At 33.7% G+C, this 11,950-nt stretch overlaps 1 protein-coding gene across 1 annotated transcript in view; it reads left to right on the top strand.

The window, feature by feature from the left end:
- Nucleotides 1–11,950, top strand: part of HSPA4L (heat shock protein family A (Hsp70) member 4 like) — a 48,929-nt gene that overhangs the window by 13,462 nt on the left and 23,517 nt on the right. The window contains exons 6-13 of the mRNA XM_019665352.1: nucleotides 2,976–3,075; nucleotides 3,336–3,469; nucleotides 5,171–5,415; nucleotides 5,541–5,617; nucleotides 6,279–6,430; nucleotides 6,885–6,991; nucleotides 9,957–10,090; nucleotides 11,666–11,865. Coding sequence (XP_019520897.1) covers nucleotides 2,976–3,075; nucleotides 3,336–3,469; nucleotides 5,171–5,415; nucleotides 5,541–5,617; nucleotides 6,279–6,430; nucleotides 6,885–6,991; nucleotides 9,957–10,090; nucleotides 11,666–11,865 — 1,149 coding nt within the window. The remainder of the gene's footprint in view (nucleotides 1–2,975; nucleotides 3,076–3,335; nucleotides 3,470–5,170; nucleotides 5,416–5,540; nucleotides 5,618–6,278; nucleotides 6,431–6,884; nucleotides 6,992–9,956; nucleotides 10,091–11,665; nucleotides 11,866–11,950) is intronic.

Here is an 11,950-nt window from a genome sequence, read left to right as displayed (position 1 = left end):
GCGAGTATATAACAAACTCTGTATTTTGAGTGGAAATGTTAGGGGGTCGTCTTATACGCCCAGTCGTCTTATACGCCGGCAAATACGGTACTTCAACACAAGCACTGTGGTACCAAGACAGTTGATTTGATAACTCAGATTGTTACTGAACGACTGACAGGCTGGTAGGGTATACGAGTACAGCATGGATACTCTGGACCAAGGGATGAGTCACATCCCAGGCAGGACCTAGTGGGATGGCGCAAGATTTCGTCACACTACTCAGAACAGCACACAATTTAAAACTTATGAATTGCTTATTTCTGGAATTTTCCATTTAATATTTTCAGACCTCGGTTGACCACAGGAAAACTGAAACCATGGAAAGCGAAGCCGTGGTTAAGGGGGGAGTATTGTATTAAGTACTGTTCGCTTTTCTTTAGTCTTTCTGCCCTTATCCACTACATAACCTAAACCTATTTTCACTTTTACATTAAAAAGAGATTATTTTATTTGGTAAAATTTAGTATTGAGTTTCCCAAAAGTCAATTGTTACAATAAGTGAATCTTAAAAAACCTAACGTATGTGATTAGTTAGTGACTGCTGTAACTGCCGGTTATCCCTAAGAATCTTTTCAGGTATCACTCACCACATCTAAGGACTGTAAATTTTGTGGCAAAGGTTGAAAATTCCCAGTTGGGACTCAGATTGTATATTATGTATCAGAAAGAAAAGATCTTTTTTTAAAATGATAAACTGGATATATTTAATATGTATACTTTCAGAAGTTTGACATATGCAAACACCCACAAAACCATCCATCACCATCAATAATTAACATATCCATCATCCTCAAAATTTCCTTGTGCCTTTAATAAAAATTGTTTGTATATAAGATGTACAACATGATACTTTAATATACATATACACAGTGAAATGATTACTACAGTCAAGCTAATTAACATATCTATCTCATATAGTTACTTTTTTTGTTTTGTTTTTGTGATGAGAGCATCTGATATCTACTTTCTTAGGAAATCAGGATACAATACAATAGTATTAACTATAGACACCATGCTGTACGTTAGATTTCTAAACCTTATTCGTCCTATATAACTGAAACTTTGTAGCCTTTTGCCAACATCTCTCCATTTCCTCACCTCTTTGCCCCTGGTAACTACCATTCTGCTCTCTGCTTCTGTGAATTCAGCTTGTGTAGATTCCACATACGGGTGAGATCATTTAATATTTTTCAGAAAGAAGTTTCTTTAAGGATTCTTAACAAAACATTTAATAATTTATCTTATCTCTTAAGATCCCATTATGTATTGCTAACTAGTGTTTAAGCTACGTTGCCATCTAAATGTGAACGTATTTCTAATACTATCAAACTTGACAACCTAAGTTCAAGAGTCTTATGTCATCAAAAATAGAACCAGATTAAGTCTTCAGTGAATTTAGTAATTGTTTTTTTTATAGGTATTTGGAATTCTTTAAATGAGAGAAAAATACTAGAGCTTAATATTTTGTTATCCAGCCATTTAATAATAGTGCATAATAGTTGAGCATTGGCCAGGCACTGTTATAGGCATTTAATATATATTGACCCACTTAATTCTTAGAACCACTCTATGAGGTAGGATGTTATTAACCCCAGTTTTACAGATTAAAAAACTGAGGCACAGAGAAGTTAAATAACTTGACCAAAATCAATATAGCTAATAAGGTGTCAAGCCAGAAATCAAACCCAGACAGTTCATCCTCAGGTATGTGCTCATAACTCTTCTATCATACTGCACTTGAAAGTATATGTCAGAATGGTGCAGATTTTAAAGTCAACCTTAAATTCAGATACCGCTCTTTATTTAACTATACTTGATTTTACTTTCATGTCAGAAATTAGTGCCAAAATAGAGCATTATGAACTTGTTGGCCATTATTAACTTTGTAGTTAGTGCAGTAGACACAATGTGAGCTGTACGAGGGGAAGTATTCTCTCTGTTATGCATTGCTGTATTCCTATCGGCCAGATGTAAGTGCTCAATAAATATTAAATGAACCATACATATAATTAAAGTTTTTGTCAGAAGGATAATACCAAAATTAGGATAAACAAGCTTCTCAAAATTCAAATTCTTTTTCTGTTTTTAGTATCTGTCAAATGAAATTTCTAAATTCAAAAAGCAGCAAAATTGGAGGAGACTACTTACTTAAAACTTAAAATTGGAAGAATCCCAAGATATACTATTTATACATAGATATACTAAATTAGATTTTTAGAAATCTGTTTGCCGACTAAATCAAAGTGCTTTTTAGTTTGATAGAATGAAGTACAGGTAAATCTTAATTATAAGTTTCAGCCTGAATTTATTTTATTTTTTTAATAGAAATATAGTTAATGTTTTTTTGGTGATCTTAACAGAAACACATGTTCATTAGAAGTCCTCTGCAATCTAGTCCCCCCGTCCCTTTGAAATATGACCATTGTAAACATTTGGGATTATATTCTTCTGGTAGCATATACATACACAAAAAGAAAATCATGTTACACATGCATTTTTTAATGTATTAACGATACTATTCCATGACAATTCAGATGTACCCGATTCTTTGTAACAGCTATACATAGGATTCCATTATATATGGATATACCATAGTATATTTAATGAATTTCATTTTAACAGACTGTTTGGTTTTTAACTTTTCATCATTAAAGGTGAATAAGTATATTTTTTCATAGGCAATCCTGCAGTCTTATTCCATCTTTTTAATTGCTTTAAATTTGTGTTTATAGGTCAACATGTTATGGTATAGAATCGCTAAACTTAAAAAATAAACCAGTGTATTTTCTCATTTATTTAATTAGAACACCATTGTTTGCCTTAAGCTGTATACAAGTTTTAGTGCAATTATTTTACCTTTTTCAGCTGATGAAATGTTTAAGTAAAATCTATTGCATCAAATTAATATACTTAATTATTGCTTTCAACACCAGATTCCTAGTTTTTTCACTGATGCTGAGAGAAGGTCTGTGATGGCCGCAGCCCAGGTTGCAGGTTTAAATTGTTTAAGATTGATGAATGAAACCACCGCAGGTGAGCACTGTGCAATTTGAAATCACTGTCAGAAAATACTGTTGTTGTTTTTTCTAATTAGTACAAAGCATCTATATAGTAGAGTTATAGATGGGTAAAGAAAAAATAAAATTAAAAACATTAGTTCAGCAAATCATGAAAAGTTACTTTGAAATCAGTAATTTGTATTGCTCTACTACATATTAAAGTGTGGTATGTAAGTGATTTATCAGTTTTCCATGTGATTTCTATGCTGAAATTAATTTGTTGTTCTTACACAGTTGCATTAGCATATGGAATTTATAAACAGGATCTTCCTCCATTAGATGAGAAACCAAGAAATGTAATATTTATTGATATGGGACATTCTGCCTACCAAGTCTCAATTTGTGCTTTTAACAAAGGAAAACTTAAAGTAAGTAAATAATGACTTGCAATATTTAACTTTAATGGTTAAGAGCATATAAGACTATATAGAGAACCTTCATGACTGGGTTTAAATCCTGGTTCTGCCACATAAAAACTGTGACCTTGAGCAAATTACTTTACCTCTCTAAACCTCAGATTTCTCACCTGAGGATAATATCAGTAACTATTTCATAGAATTTTTGAGGAAAAAATGAGTTGATGTGTGTAAAATGCTTGGAATGCCACATAGTAGATACTATAATATGCATTAGCTATTTGTATTATTGTTGAGGTGTTACGTCAGCTATCAGGGAGCATAAATTACATGTTTATCCATAGGAAACATTTTCTAAAATGTTTCCATTGTTTTTAGAAACCTTTCTATCAAAAAGTCCTAATCAAAATTTTCTACAGTATGGCATTATTTATTTCTATGTGCTTATCTTCTTATAGTGTATCTTTGGTTTTATATTAATTTTTACATTGATTGTCTTTTTCAGATTTACACACTCTCGCTCTCCATTATGCACACGTGCAGAATTTACATAGAAGATGAAATACTTTGGGTTACCCAACACCTTTAGAGCCTTTTGTCTTATAGATTATACTACTATAATAACATCCTTATAATCAGAAAATTAAAGGGAAATGACTCATATTGAATACAGGGTAGTTTTCTGTAAATCAATGTAAACCTTGGTATTTAGTCTTGAATTTTAACTTAAACATTTTCCTTCCTTTTTAGTAGATACCTTAGAGTAGATCACAGACCCCTTTGACTGTCTGATAGAAGCTGTGGCCTTTTATTCAGAAGGATGCACATCCACACTGGCACATACCGACCCGATTTTGCATTTAATCTTGGGTAATACTGGACCCTATGAAAGGTCTATCCATGGATTCTTCATGCTGGTCTATGGGATGACACCCCAGTGAGACTACGCTCACATCCTACATTCATGTTTTCCACTCTTTCCCCACCCAGCCTTGTGAAACAAATCTGATGACCCACACACAGAGTAGCGTTCTGTTTTCTCAGTAGTCACTAGTGTAAGTAGCCATTTGTGCCCTCTGCCCTAGAGAGAGAGACTAGGTGTTTTCAAGAGCTGTTGAAGTGTGACTTGTCTATTCCTCTTCTACCCGACTGCTAGCTGGGGCTTCTTGCTCAGCAGGCTTACGATATTAAATTCTTACCTCTCTCCTTCACTTTTTTTTTTTTTTTGTCTCTCATGTATTGTTTTGTTTCAGGTTTTTGTTAATAATTGAAGGCCTAATTCCTGATCTATATCAATTACAGTATTTTAGATTTAATATTTAGATAACCTTTTCTTAGCTGCTTTGTCTTTGGTTATGTGCTGAGGACATTTCTTTGTTTTCCTACACTTAGTTTTTGGCCTACCTGTTCAGTGCTGTTGTAGAACCAGAGGATGTGAAATTATGAAATTTTAGTTGTTGTAACTCAGTTATTTCAAATTACTTTTAAATTATGATGTGCAGATCTGCGACCTAAAGTAGATAATTTAGAGTGGGTAAATGTGTTGGCTAAATATAAATGATAATTAATGTAAGTGATTCCAAATTTGGGATCCCTGTGATTTTTGACAAGTTTTTTAGGCTTTGATTTTATTTTAATTTTAAAAGGTTTTTGTTGTTGTTTCGAAAGTATCTATATTTGTGAAAACTTAGTTCTGGCTTTTCAATTAAACAGGTCTTGGCTACTACCTTTGATCCATATTTGGGTGGCAGGAACTTTGATGAGGCTTTAGTGGACTACTTCTGTGAAGAGTTCAAGACCAAATATAAGATAAATGTGAAAGAAAATTCTCGGGCCTTGTTGCGTTTATATCAGGAATGTGAAAAACTAAAGAAGCTAATGAGTGCAAATGCATCAGATCTTCCACTGAACATTGAGTGTTTCATGAATGACCTTGACGTTTCTAGTAAAATGAACAGGTACTATGTATGTTTTTAGTTGGAAAAGTGTTTGCTTATTTTATAATGTTTAGATTCTGTTACTTTAGAAGGCATACTCACCTTTTAAATCTCAAAATAGTGAATTTTATTTCATTTTCCCACAGGGCTCAATTTGAACAATTATGTGCTTCCCTCCTCGCCAGGGTTGAACCACCATTAAAAGCAGTAATGGAACAAGCTAGTAAGTGGAAATTACTAGAATAACCATCAAAACTGTCATGGCGTTACTCCCTTAAGTGGGATAGGAAATGGTAAAAGCAGTAAAAACTTCAAGTGTTTCTAAAATATTTGTATTTTTTTATTTTAGAGACGATTATAACTCATTCTTTATTCATAAGATTAGGGCACTAGAAATCTGGGTTTATGAGAACTCCTCCTGGTCCATTTTATGGTCTATATCATAAAACTAACGCTAGTTATGTTTGGAGTGTTTTTATGGAAGTATATAGAAGATTCTAAGATGAAAGTACAGTAGAAATGGGGACATGATTGTTTTCTGTTAAGATTTTAGTAATCAATTAAAATACGTCCTTTGGGGATTTGTGAGATGGAAGTTAGAAAACTGAAGGACTCGGAAGAATGTGTTTAAGGCTCATGAGGCACTTTTCTGTTCTTATTGTCACTCCATCATCTTATTGTCACTTTATGTGCAGTGCCTGACACATAGATAATATTTATTAAATTTTGCCTTTTTTACAAAATTTGTTTTTACCTTCTTTCCATTTATTCTTGTTTAAACAAATTAAAAAATTTACTTTTCAAAAAAAGGGCTTTCCAAGGTCTACTTTTCACATTTTGTAAAGACTCTTATTTTTCTTAATTAAAAACATTCTCCTTTCTAGACTTACAACGTGAAGACATAAGTAGTATAGAAATTGTAGGCGGAGCAATGCGAATTCCTGCAGTAAAGGAGCAAATCACTAAATTCTTTCTTAAAGACATAAGTACCACATTAAACGCAGATGAAGCTGTTGCAAGAGGATGTGCGTTGCAGGTATGATTATTAGTCTTTTCTTTTTTAATATATTTGGCCAGAAATATGGTGGTAGACAAAAAGGGAATTCTAATATCTGTTCTGACCACTTGTCAGTAGGCTAATGTAAATTGAAATTGTTCCTGAAAAGTGGGTCTTATGTCTTTCCAACTTGTATTTTTAAACTGTCATAGGATAATATGTCTGTAATTGTACTGAAAGAACATTTATTTTATGAATTCTTGTAATTATTTACATTTAAATTCTTTTTTGAGATTTCAAAGCATTTTATATTAAATTTTTGTAAGGCCACAGAAAGAGTACTCTGACTTAAATTTTAGCTAGTTACTGTAAATGTAATTTTTAAAGTGTAACAATTTTATTACAAGAACTTTTATTAAGCAGTTTAATCAAGAGTAACCTAGGGTATGTTTTGTGTTTATTAATTTAAACATGGTGTACATCTTATTTGCAGTGTGCGATTCTCTCACCAGCATTTAAAGTGCGTGAATTTTCCATAACAGACGTTGTTCCCTATTCAATCACATTAAGATGGAAGACCTCTTTTGAAGATGGAACTGGGTAAGTTACTTTTAAAGCCTTGTTTAGAGTTTCTCATAAATAACCAATTGAACATAATTTTGTAAATGAAAGGAATTTACACTTCTTAAAATTCTCAAACACATTTAAATAAAATGTTAGGAAGAAGAATGTAAAAATGATATATCTGTAAATCATGAAACATTTTTAATTAATGTTTTATTATAAAAGTGAAATCTTATTTTCAAATAAAAATCACAGCATAGAAATTTAAAAACCTGCATTTGCCATATCCTATCTCCTCCTTACCCCATTTTGCAGTGGTAACCATTGTTAACAGCTAAGTGTATATCTATCTATCCAATCACTTAAAAGAAATACCCAAGAATAAAAGCATGCACTTTTTAATGCATACATTGATCTGTATACCTCCAGTGCAACTTGCTTTTTTAAATATGTTATATATTGCCTTTCCATGCCAACACACAGTCACTTTTTCAACAATTGTTTATGCCATAATTAATTTAACCAATACACTTTGAAGTCACATTTTTCCTGTGTTGAACAGTGCTATTGGGAACATTCTTTTTTTATAAAGATTTTTATTGGGGATTTGGGGGATTGGAACAGCGCTGGGGAATTGGGGGAAGGGGAACAGACAAGTTGCTGTCATTTTGTTCTTCAGTCTAATTGTAGAGGACGTTGCTTCACTGGCCCAAGTTGGCACCATCATTGCGCTCTTCCTGGATGAGGCAGATCAGTCACCTGCTGTTGTTCAGCATCTTAGCTGTAGAGGGCAGTGTCACTGGCCCTCATATGTGGGATCCGATCCGGGGCCCTCTGGTGTCCCAAGCCAGCTCTTAACCAGTGCGCCACTCGGCTGGCCCCGGGAACATTCTTGTACACATTTCCTTGTTTAGCTGTGTTTGGTATATCTGTAAGATAACTGTGTAGGAGTGAAATTGAACCAAAGAGTATGACATTTCTTTTAACTAATACTGCCAAACTATCAATTTATATTCCTGTTAACATTGCGTTAGATTACCTGTTGTAGCTCATTTTGTCCTATACTTGTTTTTTTTTAAAGATTTTTTTTTTTAATTGGGGAATTGGGGGAGGGAATAGTTTTGGGGAATCAGGGAAGAGGAACAGACAAGTTGCTGTCCTTTTGTTCTTCAGTCTAGTTGTGGAGGACATTGCTTCACTGGCCCATGTTGGCATTATCACTGCGTTCTTCCCGGCTGAGGCAGATTGGTCGCCAGCCTCTGGACGGCTGTTCACGGTGGCTCTTGGCAGCTCACACCGGCTGCCGGCCACTCACAGTAGCTTACAGCAGGCCACTGCAGCCCCATTGCAGCCTGCGCCGTCACCGGCGACTCACACAACCCAGCTCCAGGTGGAGCTGTTGTTCATCATCTTAGCTGTAGAGGGCGCAGCATCACTGGCCCATGTGGAATCTGAACCGGTGGCCTTGCTGCTCAGAGCTTGCACTCCCAAGCCAACTCTAACCAATGAGCCACTCAGCTGGCCCACTCTCCTATACTTTTAAATTTAACAATCTAATAGTAAAGATATAGTACTTTGTCACTAAACTTCTGTTTCTAATTATTCTGAGCTACAGCCTTTTTATACTTTTATTCACATTTACATTTTCATTTCCATGAATTTCCCAGAATTAAATACCTTGCTTTCCTACCAAAATAAAAATTTGTGTTTCAAATACTATGTTTAACTGTTTTTCAGAAGTATAGCTTATATAATAAAGTAAAGCTGTATTTAATTTTTGCAGTTGCTTTTAAATCTTTTGTTCTGTGTACTATATATTTCCACACCTCCAAGAAATTCAAATTGTGCACAAATTTCAAAAATGGGGATTATCAATCTCATCTGAATGTTTCGCAAGAGCATTTAAATCACATGTGTTAATGTCAGTTTTGAGGCCAGAAATATTCTTTAAAACTATTTTCATTTAAAGGTGTAAGTGATCCAGGAAAAAAATTGTAAGGAAACATATGGGGAGTTAAATTGAAAAGAAAGTATCTCCTAGTGAAGGTAATGGTGGTAGGTTCTTGAATACTAGGATAGAAAAAAAATCCATGAATGTGAAATTTTCAAACATTGCATAATTAACACATTGTTCGCAGGAAACGAGTAAACTTGTATAGAGAAAAATGCCAGCTTACAAAGTGTTAATAGAATGATGCTATAGTATTAAAGAATGAGTTTGTAAACAAGAGTTATAAATCATTTCTGTTACACTAAGTAATAGGAATTACTTTGTAGGTTTTAAAATTTCCTGTGCAGGAAAGAGTACTGTTGAGGACATTATTATATCAACGGAAAAAAATGGAATATGGAGTTTAAAGTATCAGTGTAAATTTATAAGGTTGACAGCTATACTGTGGTTATATTAGAGAATATCTCTATTAGGAAACACACATTGAAGTAGTTTGGAGTAAAAGGCTATAAATGTATGTAGCACCGTCAATTACTTCAGAAAAAAATGTACACATACACAGATAATGTGTGTTCACTCAAATGACTAAATAAATGTGAGTAAAATGGTAACCGTAGCAAATCTAGGTACAAGTTATATACAGGTGTTCTTTGTCCTTTTTGCACCTTTCTGTAAAATTGTTTCCAAAGAAAAGTTCTTTTTTAAAAGAGCTAAAATAAAAATGGTTACAAATGACAAATATTTTGGGAACTAATGGATTTAATCCTCAGATGTGTACAAAAAAATAATCCCTATGAATTGGTCTTAAGATATACCTATTTCTTTTTAGTAGGATAGAAGTGTCTGTCACTATTACAGACATTCTAAAAACTTGGAACCATAAGCCTGTGAAGATGCAGGTTTATATCAAAAACAAACTTTTTTTTTACATTCATCCATAGAGGTCTTTGTAATTGCTGCTTATGAATTAAAAATGAGATGGATTCTGTAACCAGCTTCATAAGCAGCTTCTGTTTGTTTTTAACTAAATGTTTTCCCATTCCATTGTAGGGAATGCGAAGTATTCTGTAAGAACCATCCTGCCCCATTCTCGAAAGTCATTACTTTCCACAAGAAGGAACCATTTGAATTAGAAGCATTTTATACTAATTTACATGAAGTGCCTTATCCTGATCCAAGAATTGGTGAGAGAACTCCAAAAAAATTTCATAAATTTTGGCCTTTTATAAATACGTTAATACTTGAATCAGTGAAACAAATAAATTGATATTTAAGCTAAGCTAGCACTGGATTTTTAAAGATATTTTACTTTTTTCTAAACATGCACTATTTAGTGGTCAGAGGTTATTTCTAGAATAACAGGTTTGAGTATTTTTAATTTATTTTGACAACTAATTTAAAATGCTTTGTAATTGGCCTGAAAGATTTGGGTGAGGGTTATTTTTTAATGGAAGAACTCATTAATCAGTAAATTGTAATTGGGCTGCCACTCTGACTATACTTATTTGAAACCTATGTTCACTGGCAACAACTAGAGTGAGTGTCATTGGATTAATATGAAAGTAAGAATGGGAGATTGTAGTATCCATTTTAGTTAAGTAATCTTTTTGAAGATACAAACCAGAGTATGAAGGAATAACTTTTAAGTTTTAAAATTCTCCATATGTATTGCTTTTATTGATAGGCTAGAAAGGGACAATATAAATATTTCAAGCCCATTTTTTAAAGCAGTAGATATAAATTATTTAAGGTGGTGTTAGTTTTCCAGGGCTTTTGTAACAAAGCACCACAAACATGGTGGCTTACACAATAGAAATTTGACTCACAGATCTGCAGACTAGAAGTCCAAAATCAAGGTGTTGGCTGGATTGCTTCCTTTGAGAGTTGTGAGGGAAGGACCCATTCCAGACCTCTGTCCTCGGCTTGTGGATGGTCATCTTCTTGTTCACATAACATTTTCTCTGTATATGTGTGTCTCCAAATAAGGATACTAGTTATTGGATTAGAGCCCACCCTATGACCTCATTTTAACTTGATTGCCTTCTATGAAGACCGTGACTCCAAATAAGGTCACCTTCTGAAGCACTGGACAGTAGGACTTCAACTTGGATTTGGGGCAGGGACACAATTCAACCCTCAGCACTGGTCAACCAGATTTTTTACTACTTAGTTTTTCTCCCTAGTATTCTCTCTCTACTATGGATATCATATAGTTGAGGGGTTGTTTTTTGACAAATAAAACATTTCTTAAAGTGAAAAATTAATGTGACCTCTGTAGGTATTAGTGACAAAGTAACTTTAGCAATTTTGCTATAGGAAAAATTGCTTTATTTATGAGTTACCAAGATGAGTATGATTTCCTAAGCTTGTAGCAAAAAGGGATAATATCTATTTGGTTTTCAAGCTCAGAAATGGAATTTTATTATTTTGGTTTTGGAGTAGCAATATTATAAAATATACTTAATGATTATATTCCCTTGAGTCAGATTGTGCTTGGTTAAAATCCCAGCTCTCTTTTTTCCTAGCATTGATGATGTGGGGCAGGTTGCTTAACTTTCTGAGTTTTAATACCAGGTTTTATAAGATGTAAAAATGGTGATCTGGGGAAAATGCCTATCCTACAGTAATTAATCTGGATGTGGTAATAATTTTACAATTATTTGCCAGCATTGGAAAGATGATGGTCGAATTATTGAATTAATAAATTGAGTGAGTTACTCTGAGGCCCACGTACTGATCAAAGCTCTTTTTTCCTTAAGGGAGCTTCACTATTCAGAATGTTTTCCCACAGTCTGACGGTGATAGTTCCAAAGTGAAGGTTAAAGTTCACATTAACATCCATGGAATCTTCAGTGTGGCCAGTGCATCAGTAATTGAGAAGCAGAATGTAGAAGGGGATCACAGTGATGTTCCTATGGAAACAGAAACTTCCTTTAAGAATGAAAGCAAAGATGACTTGGTATGTAAGAATTCCATCGCAAGTTCCTCTGATCAATAAATATATAGCATCTGAATCACAGTGGGTACTTTAATGGTGGAAAACA

The sequence above is a fragment of the Hipposideros armiger genome, unplaced genomic scaffold, assembly GCF_001890085.2.
Source record: "Hipposideros armiger isolate ML-2016 unplaced genomic scaffold, ASM189008v1 scaffold_1, whole genome shotgun sequence".
Taxonomy (NCBI): domain Eukaryota; kingdom Metazoa; phylum Chordata; class Mammalia; order Chiroptera; family Hipposideridae; genus Hipposideros; species Hipposideros armiger.
Note: the sequence above shows the minus strand (reverse complement) of the source record. Positions and strands in the feature narration are given on the sequence as shown.